The sequence below is a fragment of the Dendrobates tinctorius genome, unplaced genomic scaffold, assembly GCF_039654945.1.
Source record: "Dendrobates tinctorius isolate UK_male_01 unplaced genomic scaffold, ASM3965494v1 ptg000184l, whole genome shotgun sequence".
NCBI classification, from domain to species: Eukaryota; Metazoa; Chordata; class Amphibia; order Anura; family Dendrobatidae; genus Dendrobates; species Dendrobates tinctorius.
Window position 1 is genome coordinate 7,824,041 of NW_027361851.1, and position 16,169 is coordinate 7,840,209.

Consider the following 16,169-nt stretch of genomic DNA (forward strand, 5'->3'; position numbering starts at 1 on the left):
GTCGTTTCCTCCTACTCTACTAAAAACATGCCCTCTATAGCAACAACCCCACCCTCCAGAGCTACAGGCCCTCCCCGACCACATGAACAAGCCTATCCCTCCTCACACGGTAACAAATCTTCCCCCCTCTAGCAGCTTCAGTCCTCAGAGCAGAACCACCCAGCTGCTCCTCCCCCAGACACAGACTGAACAGTGATCTATGGAAAGTGAAACTAGTGAGGAGGAAGCGACCAGTTCTCATTTCAATGCCAGAACACACCCCCCCCCCCGGACGTTTTTCTTACAAGCAAGAGAATATCTTGGAAACCCTGCAAACTGGCCACAGAAGGTAAATTACTTATTGTCACAATTCTGCAGCCCAGATATGCACTGAGATTATGTGAAAAGCCCGGACAACCCCTTTAACACCCATCATAAGTATAGATGCTATCATGCTGATCGTAGGGGTCCTAACCACTGGGAGGTGCACAGATTTGGACAGGGCACTATTATACCCATTACGAAATGGGAGCAGCAGTGTGTATGCCCAACAACTGCTCCATTTGTTTTCTACATGGCGGCAAGAATGAGCCAGGCACATCAATAGGCAGCCCCTTTGGGTACGTATGGAGCAGTGGTCAAACATGTGAACTGATGCTCCATTTTGTAACAATAAAGGTGTCCCCTTCTACCGACTGGTGCAGGTAGCAGCGGCTGGACCCCAACTGTACAACAAGATATCACCCATGGAAGTTTAACAGACGAGCTGTCCAGTGACAAGTCCATCAACACCAACTTATTACACCCAGAAATCAACCCTATGCAGGAAGCCCTGACCCTACATGAACACCCACACCACACTCTGACCTGCCATGAGGGGAAACATGCAGGAAAACATCTCTGGCAACTTTCACCCATGGGTAGCAAAACACCACTCCCTTCATGTGTGGGCAGCCATGGTGTCCCCTGTGATAGCCATAATGAGCCACCCACATGCTGATTGCCTAGGAAGGGCAGATTACAAGCACTGGTATCTGATGAAGCAACCATGTACTTACCAAGCGGGACAGAGAGAGGGGTGGCCTGTTGGTACGGCTCATGAACAGACGCCTCAGGACCACTCTGTTAAAGCTGGAGTTGGTACGACGAGCCAAGAAACGGTAGAGCTGAAAAATGAGAAGAAAGCGATGTAATTTTGCAGAATGAGGTAATGGGAGATGGCCAGAACACACACACAGTACTGACCTTAACCAAAAGCCTCAGGTAGATATCCTCACTTTTGGGCTCCTTACGACGCACCTTGCGGTCCTTATTGTGGCGGATATCTATACCCTGTGTAACAATGGAAAAGAATATGTCAAGCAAGTATAATAGACAGTGAGGCCTCGCCTCCACCTATGTGGCGTCGTCGTTCTGCCATTCTGGCACTGTAGTAAAAGGCCAGAGGGGCGCTGACTTCAGAACTAGGACGTAGGCATAGTGTACCCCAGGCCATTTATTCCATGGCGCTTTACATGTGAGGAGGGGTATACATAATACATACAAGTACAGTAATCTTAAACAATACACGTCACGACTGGTGCAGGATGAGAGAGGACCCTGCCCGCGAGGGCTCACAATCTACAACGGGATGGGTGAGGATACAATAGGCGAGGGTCGAGCTGGTCGTGCAGCGGTTTGGTGGATCGGTGGTTACTGCAAGTTGTAGGCTTGTCGGAAGAAGTAGGTCTTCAAGTTCTTTTTGAAGGTTTCCATGGTAGGCGAGAGTCTGATATGTTGTGGTAGAGAGTTCCAGAGTAGAGGGGATGCGCGGGAGAAATCTTGTATGCGATTGTGGGAAGAGGAGATAAGAGGAGAGTACAGAAGGAGATCTTGTGAGGATCAGAGGTTTCATGCAGGCAAGTACCGGGAGACTAGGTAACAGATGTACGGAGGACTCAGGTTGTGGATGGCTTTGTATGTCATGGTTAGGGTTTTGAACTGGAGTCTTTGGGTAATGGGGAACCAGTGCAGGGATTGACAGAGGGGAGAGGCTGGGGAATAGCGGGGGGACAGGTGGATTAATCGGGCAGCAGAGTTAAGAATAGATTGGAGGGGTGCGAGAGTATTAGAGGGGAGGCCACAGAGCAGGAGGTTGCAGTAGTCAAGGCGGGAGATGAGGGCATGGACTAGGGTTTTTGCAGATTCTTGGTTGAGGTATGTACGGATCCGCGAGGTATTTTTGAGTTGAAGTCGGCAGGAAGCGGAAAGGGCTTGGATATGTGGTTTGAAAGAGAGATCAGTGTCAAGGATAACCCCGAGGCAGCGAGCTTGTGGGACTGGAGAGAGTGGGCAGCAGTTTACTTTAATGCATAGGTCTGTTGGGGGGGGGGGGGGGGGGGGGGCACGTGAGATGGGCAAAAGATGATTAATTCTGTTTTGTCCATATTAAGTTTTAGATATCTAGCGGAGAAGAAGGATGAAATAGCAGACAGACATTGAGGGATTCTGTTTAGTAGGGAGGTGATATCTGGTCCAGAGATGTAGATCTGTGTGTCATCAGCATAGAGGTGATACTGAAAGCCATGAGACTCTATGAGCTGTCCGAGGCCGAAGGTGTAAACTTAGAAGAGCAGGGGCCCTAGGACTGAACCTTGCGGGACTCCGACGGATAGGGGGTAAGGTGAGGAGGTGGTGTGCGAAAGGGAAACGCTGAATGTCCGGTCTGCTAGGCATGACGCAATCCAAGATGGGGCCAAGCCTGTGATACCAAGAGAGGAGAGGGTCTGTAGTAATAGGTAATGGTCCACTGTGTCAAAGGCAGAGGACAGATCCAGGAGGAGGAGGACAGAGTAGTGTCGCTTGGCCTTGGCGGCTAGTAGGTCATTGGTGACCTTAGTTAGGGCAGTTTCAGTGGAGTGGTGTGGCCGGAAGCCGGATTGCAAGTGGTCAAGGAGGGAGCAAGAGGAGAGGTGGGAGGATAGTTCAAGATGGACGTGTTGTTCCAGTAGTTTTGAGGCATAGGGGAGAAGTGATATAGGGCGATAGCTAGATACAGAGGATGGGTCAAGAGAGGGCTTTTTGAGGATAGGTGTGATTGAGGCATGTTTAAAGCTTGAGGGGAAAACACCAGTTGTTAGTGATAGGTTGAAGAGATGGGTTAGGGTTGAGATGAAGACTGTGGTGAGGTTTGGGATGAAGTGGGATGGGATCGGGTCAAGTGCACAGGGAGTGAGATGTGATCTTGAAAGTAGAGTGGAGAGTCGATCTTCTGTAATGGTGGAAAAGTTGGTTTGGGGGGAGGAGGGCAGGTAGGAGGAAGGGCACTGGTGGTTGTTGACCAAAACTGTCTCTGATGTTATCAATACATAGGTATAGCTTCCCCTTACTATACACCCAGACCTAGGAAGCAGGCATAGCATCCCTTTACTGTACTCCCAGGACTAGGCCATAGGTATATCATCCCCTTACTGTACCCCAGGCCAGAGGTATATCGTCCCCTTACTGCACACCATACATAGGCCATAGGTATAGCATTCACTTATTAAACCCCATCTTAGGCTGCAGGTACAAAGCGTCCCCATTACTGTACCCCCAATCCTAGGCCATAGGTACAAAGCGTCCCCATTACTGTACCCCCAATCCTAGGCCATAGGTACAAAGCATCCCCATTACGGTACACCCAATCCTAGGCCATAGGTACAAAGCTTCCCCATTACTGTACCCCCAATCCTAGGCCATAGGTACAAAGCTTCCCCATTACTGTACCCCCAATCCTAGGCCATAGGTACAAAGCTTCCCCATTACTGTACCCCCAATCCTAGGCCATAGGTACAAAGCTTCCCCATTACTGTACCCCCAATCCTAGGCCATAGGTACAAAGCTTCCCCATTACTGTACCCCCAATCCTAGGCCATAGGTACAAAGCTTCCCCATTACTGTACCCCCAATCCTAGGCCATAGGTACAAAGCTTCCCCTTACTGTACCCCTCAATCATGGACCGACATACTAAAACTCTTCCTAACCGCTATACACAAAGATGACTAATATGAAACATTACACATCAATGATTGGAGGCGCTCCAAGTCTGCACACTGAGGAGACACAATCATGTTCCACCTGCAGTCCCGTGTAAGGCACATGGTGATAGGCACAGGACTGCCTCCGCTCTGCCACCACTGGGATGGAGCTTCCGCTTACTGGTCCAGCACAGCCGAGGCTTCATGTGCGCTTAGTACCGGGCAGGAAAGAGTGCCATCTGCTCGGCAACACGTCTGCCTCACTGCTCGGGGCACGGCCGGGACAGCGGCAACACGTCTGCCTCACTGCTCGGGGCACGGCCGGGACAGCGGCAACACGTCTGCCTCACTGCTCGGGGCACGGCCGGGACAGCGGCAACACGTCTGCCTCACTGCTCGGGGCACGGCCGGGACAGCGGCAACACGTCTGCCTCACTGCTCGGGGCACGGCCGGGACAGCGGCAACACGTCTGCCTCACTGCTCGGGGCACGGCCGGGACAGCGGCAACACGTCTGCCTCACTGCTCGGGGCACGGCCGGGACAGCGGCAACACGTCTGCCTCACTGCTCGGGGCACGGCCGGGACAGCGGCAACACGTCTGCCTCACTGCTCGGGGCACGGCCGGGACAGCGGCAACACGTCTGCCTCACTGCTCGGGGCACGGCCGGGACAGCGGCAACACGTCTGCCTCACTGCTCGGGGCACGGCCGGGACAGCGGCAACACGTCTGCCTCACTGCTCGGGGCACGGCCGGGACAGCGGCAACAGAACCAGTATTAATCTAACGTCAGACTCGGCCTCTCGTTCGATACTGGTCTCGACGGAAACCCGCTGATAAGATTAGGCCCATGGCGCCACAACACCGGGCGAAAATAGCTGCAAACAACGGGATGGAGGCGGCTTAACAACCAAGCTAGGTTTCTCACCATGATGGCGACTGTAACATCAGCGGCTTCTCGGGGAGGAAAGGAAGGAGGAGCGTAAACCGCTGAGGCTTATGGGAAATCCCAGCGGCAGGAAGTTGTGCGCCAGCAGAGCAGCTTGTCTCTCCCCTCCTATCTATGGTCGGAGGACTGTACAAGTACTGAGTTACCACTTCCTGTTTTAGTAGAAGCTGAGTCAAAGTAGTGGGAGTCGGAGGCGGCAGCAGGAGGACATAGGGCGCTTTGTGCTCAGTCACAGGCGTGTAATGCTCTGCATGTCACGGTCTGCAGTGGGTGAGTAGTTTGTGTGGGGACGGGGATACTATGCTCGCGCTTCAGGTGGTGAGTAAGAGTAATGCTTGGTACAGAGCAGTGACGCTGGGAGTTGGTGGACTGTGAGGAGAGTGACAGTATGTACAGAAGACTGTGAAGGGTGAGTGACACTGGGTGTGGGGGGGGGGACTGTGAAGGGTGAGTGACACTGGGTGTGGGGGGGGGGGACTGTGAAGGGTGAGTGACACTGGGTGTGGGGGGGGGGACTGTGGAGGGTGAGTGACACTGGGTGTGGGGGGGGGGGGGACTGTGGAGGGTGAGTGACACTGGGTGTGGGGGGGGGGGGACTGTGGAGGGTGAGTGACACTGGGTGTGGGGGGGGGGACTGTGGAGGGTGAGTGACACTGGGTGTGGGGGGGGGGACTGTGGAGGGTGAGTGACACTGGGTGTTGGGGGGGGGGACTGTGGAGGGTGAGTGACACTGGGTGTGGGGGGGGGGGACTGTGGAGGGTGAGTGACACTGGGTGTGGGGGGGGGGACTGTGGAGGGTGAGTGACACTGGGTGTGGGGGGGGGGGGACTGTGGAGGGTGAGTGACACTGGGTGTGGGGGGGGGGACTGTGGAGGGTGAGTGACACTGGGTGTGGGGGGGGGGGACTGTGGAGGGTGAGTGACACTGGGTGTGGGGGGGGGGACTGTGGAGGGTGAGTGACACTGGGTGTGGGGGGGGGGACTGTGGAGGGTGAGTGACACTGGGTGTGGGGGGGGGGGGACTGTGGAGGGTGAGTGACACTGGGTGTGGGGGGGGGGGGACTGTGGAGGGTGAGTGACACTGGGTGTGGGGGGGGGGGGACTGTGGAGGGTGAGTGACACTGGGTGTGGGGGGGGGGGGACTGTGGAGGGTGAGTGACACTGGGTGTGGGGGGGGGGGGGACTGTGGAGGGTGAGTGACACTGGGTGTGGGGGGGGGACTGTGGAGGGTGAGTGACACTGGGTGTGGGGGGGGGGACTGTGGAGGGTGAGTGACACTGGGTGTGGGGGGGGGGTCTGTGGAGGGTGAGTGACACTGGGTGTGGGGGGGGGGGTCTGTGGAGGGTGAGTGACACTGGGTGTGGGGGGGGGGTCTGTGGAGGGTGAGTGACACTGGGTGTGGGGGGGGGGTACTGTGGAGGGTGAGTGACACTGGGTGTGGGGGGGGGGGTTCTGTGGAGGGTGAGTGACACTGGGTGTGGGGGGGGGGGTTCTGTGGAGGGTGAGTGACACTGGGTGTGGGGGGGGGGGTTCTGTGGAGGGTGAGTGACACTGGGTGTGGGGGGGGGGGTTCTGTGGAGGGTGAGTGACACTGGGTGTGGGGGGGGGGGTTCTGTGGAGGGTGAGTGACACTGGGTGTGGGGGGGGGGGTTCTGTGGAGGGTGAGTGACACTGGGTGTGGGGGGGGGGGTTCTGTGGAGGGTGAGTGACACTGGGTGTGGGGGGGGGGGTTCTGTGGAGGGTGAGTGACACTGGGTGTGGGGGGGGGGGTTCTGTGGAGGGTGAGTGACACTGGGTGTGGGGGGGGGGGTTCTGTGGAGGGTGAGTGACACTGGGTGTGGGGGGGGGGGTTCTGTGGAGGGTGAGTGACACTGGGTGTGGGGGGGGGTTTTCTGTGGAGGGTGAGTGACACTGGGTATCAGGGGCTGCAGGGAGTGACTAAACAACCATTCAGAATCTTATCGTAAATATATATATGCGCCATGGGGTAATTTATGTGTTTCTTGTCTTTCCGGTCTGTGAGCCCCCGATCTTGTCAGTTGTTCTTTGTACACAGTAGATGACTTCACTGTTCCAGTACAGGGGGGGGGGGATCTGCTCATTTATTGTGATTTTTACATTTTGCCCCATGTTAGGCTGGTCAGTCTGCATTTATTGTTCAACAATTTCATAGAATCGTAGAGCTGGAAGGGACCTCCTGGGCCATCTGGTCCAACCCCCTGCTCAAAGCAGGATTCGCTAAATCATCCCAGTCAGATGTCTGTCCAGCCTCTGTTTGAAGACTTCTCGTGGCAGCCTGTTCCACTCATTGATCACTCTAACTGTCAAAAAGTTTTTTCTAATATCTAATCTGTGTCTCCTCCCATTCAGTTTCATCCCATTGCTTCTAGTCTTTCCTTGTGCAAATGAGAATAAAGTTGATCCTTCTACAATGTGACAGCCCTTTAGATATTTGTAGACAGCTATTAAGTCTCCTCTCAGTCTTCTCTTTTACAAATTAAACATTCCCAAATCCTGCAACCTTTCCTCATAAGACAGGGTTTGCAGACCGGTCACCATTCTGGTCGCTCTTTTCTGAACTTGCTCCAGTTTGTTGATGTCTTTTTTAAAATGTGGTGCCCAAAACTGGACACAATATTCCAGATGAGGACTGACCAAAGAGGAGTAGAGGGAAATAATGACTTCACGTGATCTAGACTGTATGCCTCTGTTAATACATCCTAGAATTGCATTTGCCTTTTTTTGCTGCTGCATCACACTGTTGACTCATATTCAGTCTGTGATCTATTAGTATACCCAAGTCTTTTTCACATATGCTGTTGCTTAGCCCTATTCCTCCCATTCTGTATATGCTTTTTTTCATTTTTATTGCCCAGATGTAGTACTTTGCTTTTTTCCCTGTTAAATACTATTCTGTTAGTTGCTGCCCACTTCTCCAGTTTATTTATCTTTTTGAATCCTCTCTCTTCTCTAGTATTAGCTATCCCTCCTAGCTTTGTGTCATCAGCAAATTTAATCAGTTTACCCTCAATTCCTTCATCTAAATCGTTGATAAAGATGTTGAACAATACAGGGCCCAGGACAGAGCCCTGTGGTACCCCACTTGAGACATTCTTCCAACTGGATGTGCAGCCATTTACGACCACTCTTTGGGTCCGATCACTAAGCCAGTTATGAATCCACCTAACAGTTGCCTTGTCCATTCCATACTTAGTCATTTTTTTCAATAAGGATTGTATGAGATACTTTGCCAAATGCTTTGCTGAAGTCAAGATATACTATATCTACAGCATTTCCCTGATCCACCCAATCAGTGATTCCGTCATAGAAGGAAATTAAGTTAGTCTGACATGACTTATTAGTTACAAACCCATGCTGACTCTGTTTAGTCACTTCATTCTTATCCAGGTACTGACATACATGTTGTTTAATAATTTGTTCAAAGATCTTTCCTGGTATAGAAGTCAGACTCACCAGCCTATAGTTGCCTGGGTCCACCTTCTTCCCCCTTTTTGAAGATAGGAACAACATTTGCTCTTCTCAAGTCTTCTGGGACTTCTCATGTTCTCCAAGAATTTTCAAAGATTATGGAGAGGGGTTCAAAAATTTCTTCTGCTATCTCCTTCAGTACTCTGGGGTGTAATTCATCTGGACCTGGAGACTTGAATTCATTTAGGTTAGCTAAGTGTTTCCTCACTATATTTCTGTTTATAGATATCCTGGATTCTTCTATTCCCTTAATAGGACAGTGAAGAACAGTTGATGTTACATTTCCTTTCTGAGAGAAAACAGATGCAAAATAGGAATATAAAAGTTCGGCCTTCTCAACATCCTGTCTTACCATTTCATCATTTTCATCCTGTAAAAATCCTATAGCATCTTTGACTTCTTTTACTTTGACATATCCCCAAAATCCTTTATTATTGCTTTTGACATCTCTTGCAAGCCTCAATTCATTGTCAGCTTTAGATAATCTGATTTGTGCCCTGCAGGTTCTGCAGGCAGCATTATATTCTTCTTTAGATATGCCTCCCTCTTTCCATTTTATAAACATTTTTTTTCTTCCTTTTTAGCATGTGATTAAGTTCTCTGTTCATCCATCCTGGCTTCCTTAAATGCTTCCTATTCTTCCCTCTTTTCGGAATTGTTAACAATTGTGCTTTGAGAATTTCATTTTTCAAGATTTCCCATCCTTCCTGGACATTTTTGTCTTTAAGGATATCCAGCCATTGGATCCCTCCAATTCTTTCTGAATCCCTTAAAATCTCCCTTTCTGAAATCTAACCTTGACGTCTGAGGCTTCACAGGTCTTCCTCCTCTAGTTATCCAAAATTCTAAAATAGCATGGTCGCTACCTCCTAGGGTCCCAGCCACTTTTACCTCCTCAACCATTTCCTCCCTGTTTATAAGGATTAGATCCAAGGTAGCAGTTCCCCTTGTTTTCTCCCCTACCTTTTGGAAGATAAAGTTGTCGGCAAGAGAGGATAAGAAATCTCCCATGACAACTGTCATATTTTTTGGAGAACTTGGCCATTTGATGCATAAAGAGTTCATCCATATCTTCAGCTTGCACAGGCGGCCTGTAGTAAATGCCTACAATGATATCCTTTCCATTGTTCTGTCCTTGTATTCTTGCCCAAACAGTTTCCACAGAACTCCCAGTCTCTGAAGCTTCAATCTCTGTGCAGATATACGCGTTTCTAACATACAATGTGACACCCTCTCCTCGTTTATCAAGTCTGTTTCTTGCAAATAAGTTGTATCCTTCTAGCCTTGTATTCCAATCACGTGTATCGTCCCACCAAGTTTCAGTGATTCCAATGACATCATATTTCTTTTCCTGTGTTAGTAGTTCCAATTCTCCTTGTTTGTTGCCCATGCTTTGTGCATTAGTATAGAAACATTTTAGTTTGTGATTGGTTTCTCTTTCTCCAATATTTGTATTAGTTAGATTATTTTGTCTTTGTTCTTCCTTTCCACTTCTAATAGCAGAGTTCTCAATAGCATTTGTCAGGTGTATGGCTTTTTCTGGTCTTTTGCTTCCCTTCCCATGTTGTTCTAGTTTAAAGCTCTCCTTACAAGTGTAGCAAGGCGACTTCCAAATACATGTTTTCCAGTATTTGGTTGACAAATCCTCACATCTGGGCTTTGCTGCTATTTGCGCCCGTCTGGAGCGAGACTGCCTGCTATGGACCTGCTGTCTGAACACCAAGCCGAGAGGTTGCACTGGCTCTATGTTGAGTAAGTGAAATCATCTTTGTAGCACTGGCTCATCCTCCACAGACATCACATTGGCTCTGGAGAACCTCTGTCTACAATGCTAAGTTGAGTGATTGAAAAATGTTTTTTCCAGAATGCCTTCGGAAATAAACTTTTTTGCTCCTTGTGAAATGGAGTTCCTGTTCCTAGTGCTGCAGTGTGCGCAGAGGTCTAATGAGTCAGTAGCTCTGTCTGGTCCATGAGGATCTCTGCAGGTTCCTCTTTGCAGTATGTTCGGGTCTATACGTTGTGTAACAACCACGTTTTTTGTTGCCGAATAACATATGCTGACGATGTGTTTATGCCCCGTCTTCACCCCGGTGTGACAATAGGTTACTGTGATTTCAGCACTGAGTCATCATGAGCACATTAATCACACGTCTGACCCGCTCCGGTCTCCCGCCGCTGTGAGCCAGGATGTATGTACGTTTAGGCATGCAATCAGTTGTGTGAAAAAACAATCTGAAGAAGGCTTTTCTACACGGAGTGTGTGCTGTGGTGTCCTATTTGTTTGATTTTTCCTGGAGATGTTTCACTGGCCACAGTGTCTCAGAATATAGTTTCCCTACTAAAGCGAGATATGCGTATACGTCACCTGCCATTTCTATTATTGGACGTAAACGTATGATAGTGAATACTTGTGTGCTTTGTCTTTCACTTTATGACTTAGAAGGTCTCTGCTGTCTTTGATGGGGGGATAACTTCCTGATCGCTGGGACCTCCACCAATCCCAAATACTGGAGCTCTGAATAGCCCCGTGTGACTGGATCTGTAATTGGTCTTAAGACCACTGGAGATAGTGCAGCGCTGCACTATCTGGTCGCCAGAACCCCCAAAAGAATAAATTGTCCGGCAGGGCACATGATCGACCGTCGCTCCATTCACACTGAGCTCTTCAGATTTTTAGGGTCGATGGGAGTCCTAGTGGTCGAACCCCTGGCGATTGGGAGGTTATCCCCTAACTTCCCCCCCTTGAGAATGCTGTTAGTCTTGACTGATCAGGGAAACATATTACATTGTGTTTTGTCCTGAGCCCCCTTTTCAGTACAGAATGTGCTGTTATTAGACTTTAGGCTTAATAATCCTCATCAATAATTCTTTCGGTTATCTTGCAATTACCTGTTTATCCTGTGTCATAATACCAGAGTGCCAACACCATAAAGAGAAGTCTGAAGGTTAATTACACAGAATGGACTTGGGATTTTCAAGATTGTTTAGCCAATAAGTTGTCCACTTTTGATCTCAGAAGAAATGTCACCTGGGGCTGGAGCTACCATCTTAGTTGTATACTGATTACGGTATATTAAAGGGTGTCCATTTCCTCATTTTATTTATTTTTTTAATAAAGGCTTAGCCTAAAAAAGCAGTGTTTCACCCATTCTAAACTAACAAAAAAAGCCTAAAAATCATCAAAAAACACGTTTTTCCTGCCGATACACATTTTTGTTTTCAGCAAATACTTACTATGTGCACACACCTGCTACATTTTGCAAATTCCTTTTGGCACGTACCAAATGCTGTTTAATTGAACAGTGGCTGAAGTGACGATAAGCCTAAGCCAGTGACTGGCTGCAGCCACACATGTGTCCCTAACTTCTACAGCAGAAAGTATAGAGAAATGGGATTGATGACGTGAGTTGCTACTTTCACAGTCAATAGACAATAATGTGCAAGAATCAGTGACAAAGTTGAAGTTACGCAGGGGATGGATATTTCAGCAAGACAATGATCCAAAACTCTGCTCCAAATCTACTGAGGCATTCATGCAGAGGAACAATTACAATGTTCTGGAATGGCCATCCCAGTCCCCAGACCTGAATATCATTGAACATCTGTGGGATGATTTGAAGCGGGCTGTCCATGCTCGGCGACCATCAAACTTAACTGAACTGGAATTGTTTTGTAAACAGGAATGGTCACAAATACCTTCATCCAGGATCCAGGAACTCAATAGCTACAGGAAGCGACTAGAGGCTGTTATTTTTGCAAAAGGAGGATCTACGAAATATTAATGTCACTTTTATGTTGAGGTGCCCATACTTTTGCACCGGTCAAATTTTGTTAAAATGCTGATTGCACATTTTCTGTTAGTACAATAAACCTCATTTGAATCCAGAAATATAATGGAGTCCATCAGTTATTAGATATATGAAACTGAAATAGCTGTTGCAAAAACCAAAATTGTTATAAAGAAAAAAGGTTAACATTAATAGGGGTGCCCAAACTTTAACATATGACTGTATAAATAAATAATAATTATTCTGATCAGGGTGGCAACAGTTATTCACGGAAGTGCAGAGAAACAGAAAAAGCTCCAGCTTCTCCTTTCTGTCAGTGAAAATTGGACCACTCTCATGTCATCAGTGTGGTCCTATTTCTTTCACAGATCCACAGACTTACATCTTTTGGAAGATTCACAGACTTGATTTTTATCAAACCCTTGGATCAAAATCTGATATGCCTCCCTTTTTTCCCACAGACCACTTGGTTTGAGGAAAAAATTGGATAAGTACACAGCCCCATAGAATATCATATGTAGTACGCGTGTGATCTTTAAAAACCATGGACAGCACTCGTACGAGGCAATACAATACATTTAGAAATCACTGCATAGATAATTAGGACTGGTTACTAAATAACTTTTACTCCTTTTAATAAGGGTCTTAATTTTGCTTATTTCGTATGCACTTTTTCTTCATGTAGTCTATGGATAAGGTGATAGTTTAGTCACGGTGTATTTTAAATGCTTATAATTTTTTTTTTTTTTTTCTCCCCCCACAGCCTTTCACCTGAATGGACTTGCAAGACTTTAAAGCTCTGGATTACTTTAAAGGCCTAGCGTGGTATTTTTCTAAGTTGACTTAGTCATTTTTTATATAGACAGCTTCACAGGCAAGATTTCTAGTTATAATAGCCAGAAACTATAATGGGTACAAGGATTTCTACCACGTGCTCGTGGCTGTGACTGTTGGCAATCCTGCCTTTATGCATTCCCAGTCTACGTTTCATGTACTTGTTCTGCTTTCCTTACATGAATGTATGATTGAATCTGCACTGTTGGACCACGACCACGTACTACCCTTGTAAAATGTCTAAAGATTACAAGCAGTCATCTGAAACCCTACTCCATGGAGAATTTGGGGTCTACCCATCCAAAGGTATTCGCTATGCACTTAGTCTGACACCTACAGGCCTCCACATCCAGAGACTGGTTCCTAAACCTGAGGATGACCAGCGTACAGTACTACCCATCCTTGACATGGTGGGATGTCATACCATGCGCAGTCGTGGCTCCAGTGAGGTTTATGCCTATTTTTCAATCTATTCATATCCATTGAAGAAGAAGAAAGTTGCAATGGGCTCAGCACGTACCCGCCAAAGGATGGTGCATACTTTTAGAGTGGACGAAGCTTCAAATTATGACCAGAACCAAGTCATTGCTGAAAAGTGGGCAACGGCAGTAAAGTGTCTTATTCAAGGAGTGCCAATCTCAAGTGATACAGGTAACGGCTGAAATTGGGTTCTGTCCAGCTGGATCTCTTCTGTGCTATAAAAGGGGTCTAATAAGCCTTTCACTATGATTTAGCTGAATCTGTAGATCTTATTTTTATCTTAAGTGCAATATGGAGTTTATTGGGGTTTCCTGGTTTAAGAAGCAAAGTCTGTAGTCCCTCTTTGTAATTGAAGCCTGCTGATTCGCACACTGTCCCGAATCCCTGTATGCCTCGTACACATGGTGGGTCACAAGCCTACTAGTCTCATCCAGCTTCTTTCAATTCTCTCCTGGTTTGAGAAGCAGTATGAGACCATTCAGCACTTAACATCAAGTATGCAAAGTCACGTAACCGCTCACTCGCACGGGGAATCGGGGGGGAGAGAGTGTGCACACTGTCATGACTCAGGAGTCTTCAGTCACATAGAGGGACTGCAGACTTTGCATAGACTGGACAAACCATTTAATGCAAAGCATTGTTCTAATGCTGGGCAGAGGCAGGGCCTCATGGCAGCACTGTTGGCACTTAAGCGAAAACTAAATATGATAACGTTCCCTATGGAGCGCTGCTGTCATATCCATATTCCGTATTGGCAGGATGGCCTGCTTTTTGATTTGCCAAGTATAATCCCATAGTAACAGACAGTTGGTAGGTAACATTCTGCCGTGTCATTGCCTCATAGTTCTTTCTGCTGTTATGAAGTTAATGTCGTCAGGCCTACCAAATCTCCTAGGAAGTGGTAATTCTCAGAGCATGCTGTAATGAGACTAGTTCATGGGTGTAGCTAAGCAGGGTGGATCCATGGGAGTCTTTATTTCTTCCTATGCTGCTATGTATTCTGCTAATTGCTATAATGTGAGAATGGACTAAATTCACACAGGAAATGGCTATATTCATGAGTGGTATAAAGCTTTTAAATAAAAAAACAGAAGAGTGTGTGCAAATAATAATTCCATTATACTTTCTCAGTGTTAGAATCCACTCCTGGTTTTGGTCTAAAGGGAACTAGTTACCAGTTCAGGCAGCATAACATATAGGCAAACTCCCAAACAGCTACCATTTAGGGTGCCTGCAGACGAGCGTATGAAAAATCTTCCAAGCTTCATCCAGAAAACTTGGACAATTTTTTCTCAAATTTTCTGCAGATGTCTGTTTCTTACGTCTGTGTGCTGTTTTACAACTACATTAAAACATGTAAATTATCAGTTTTCTAGTGTTAGTAGCAATGTATCTGTAAAAATCAGATGCCACTCTGTTTCATGTGGGATCTAATATATTTTTTTTCTCGCTCCCATAGACTTGAATGTGTGAGTCTCATCTGAGACTTGGATGTAAGTGGTGTGTGCTGCGTTTTTATTTTCACGGACAGTTGGACCATGAAAAAAATCATTAATCTGAACAGCCCAATTCAAAAACATGGGTCAGTGTGCTATACGATTAAAAATTTGATGGCATATGACCAATTTATATGCTTGTCTTCATGGGCCTGGACTCTGACACAATGCAACTCGACATAATTCAGTCTGTCTTTATGTATAACATTTCATTGAAGCCCCTTCAAATAACAAGCTTTATCTTGATGTACTGTATGTATGTTCACTTGTACTGTTTGTATGCATGTACTGTGTATGTATGCATGTACTGTATCTATGTTGACCGATTTTTATAAATCAATAGGTTGTTTGGATAAAGTATTCATAAAGGATCTATTCAGACTTCATCTGCTATCGCTTATGCTGACCCAGCTTTCCCTGCAAGCAATCTTTGGGCCGTGGGAAGTTTTGAATCAGCCTCTGGGTGGAACATGGCATTGATGTGCTCTTTCTTCTGGATTGGAGCCCAGGACTCGTATTCTCATCTTTGAAAAAAGCAGATTCTTTGAGTTCCCCGAGCACACGCGACTGACGGAACAGTGTGGTCTGTACAGGTCATCTCGTCTGATGCCTAGCTATTATTGCCTGGTGGTACAGAAATACTTAATCTGCAGCAACCTGCAGTGCCATGTAAAGAAAGTGGCGGTTATATCATTAATATGTAATTATGGCTCGTGATCCACAATGTTATTAAAATTCCTTGGGTTGTGACTTTTGCTGACACCTATAATTAATATGTAATGTAGGGTAAGCTGTTATGATTGAGTCACCGAGGAGGAAAAAACAAAACACAAGCTCAGCCCAGAAAATCAGAGAGGTTGGAAACTAGCGGATTGCAGACCCCTAATCCTATCTCACTACTAGCAGTAGCCGTGGAGTGTTCCTACGATGATCCTAGTCACATCGTCACAGCCGGAGATCTAAATAAGCATAAAGAAAGAAAAGGGAAAAACTGACTGCCCCAGAGCAGACCCCAAAGCAATAGGCAGCCCCCAACATATAATGACGATGAAACACTAACACAGATAGAAAGATAGCTTGGGCCCCATCGTTTGCTCAACCTAACTAAAAAGAACAGGACAGAAAAGCTGCTGTCTGCAATCCGAGAAAACCCTGCT

The 16,169-nt window shown here is 47.2% G+C and overlaps 2 protein-coding genes across 2 annotated transcripts in view; one reads left to right on the forward strand and one right to left on the reverse strand.

Moving 5' to 3' along the window:
* Nucleotides 1–5,039, reverse strand: part of RPL18 (ribosomal protein L18) — a 33,263-nt gene extending 28,224 nt beyond the window's left edge. The window contains exons 1-3 of the mRNA XM_073552095.1: nt 4,906–5,039; nt 1,225–1,311; nt 1,038–1,145 (exon numbers count right to left, since the gene is read on the reverse strand). Of these exons, the coding sequence (XP_073408196.1) occupies nt 1,038–1,145; nt 1,225–1,311; nt 4,906–4,908 (198 nt within the window). The 5' untranslated portion in view covers nt 4,909–5,039. The remainder of the gene's footprint in view (nt 1–1,037; nt 1,146–1,224; nt 1,312–4,905) is intronic.
* Nucleotides 5,040–16,169, forward strand: part of SPHK2 (sphingosine kinase 2) — an 83,566-nt gene continuing 72,436 nt past the window's right edge. The window contains exons 1-2 of the mRNA XM_073552088.1: nt 5,040–5,196; nt 12,966–13,687. Coding sequence (XP_073408189.1) covers nt 13,273–13,687 — 415 coding nt within the window. The 5' untranslated portion in view covers nt 5,040–5,196; nt 12,966–13,272. The remainder of the gene's footprint in view (nt 5,197–12,965; nt 13,688–16,169) is intronic.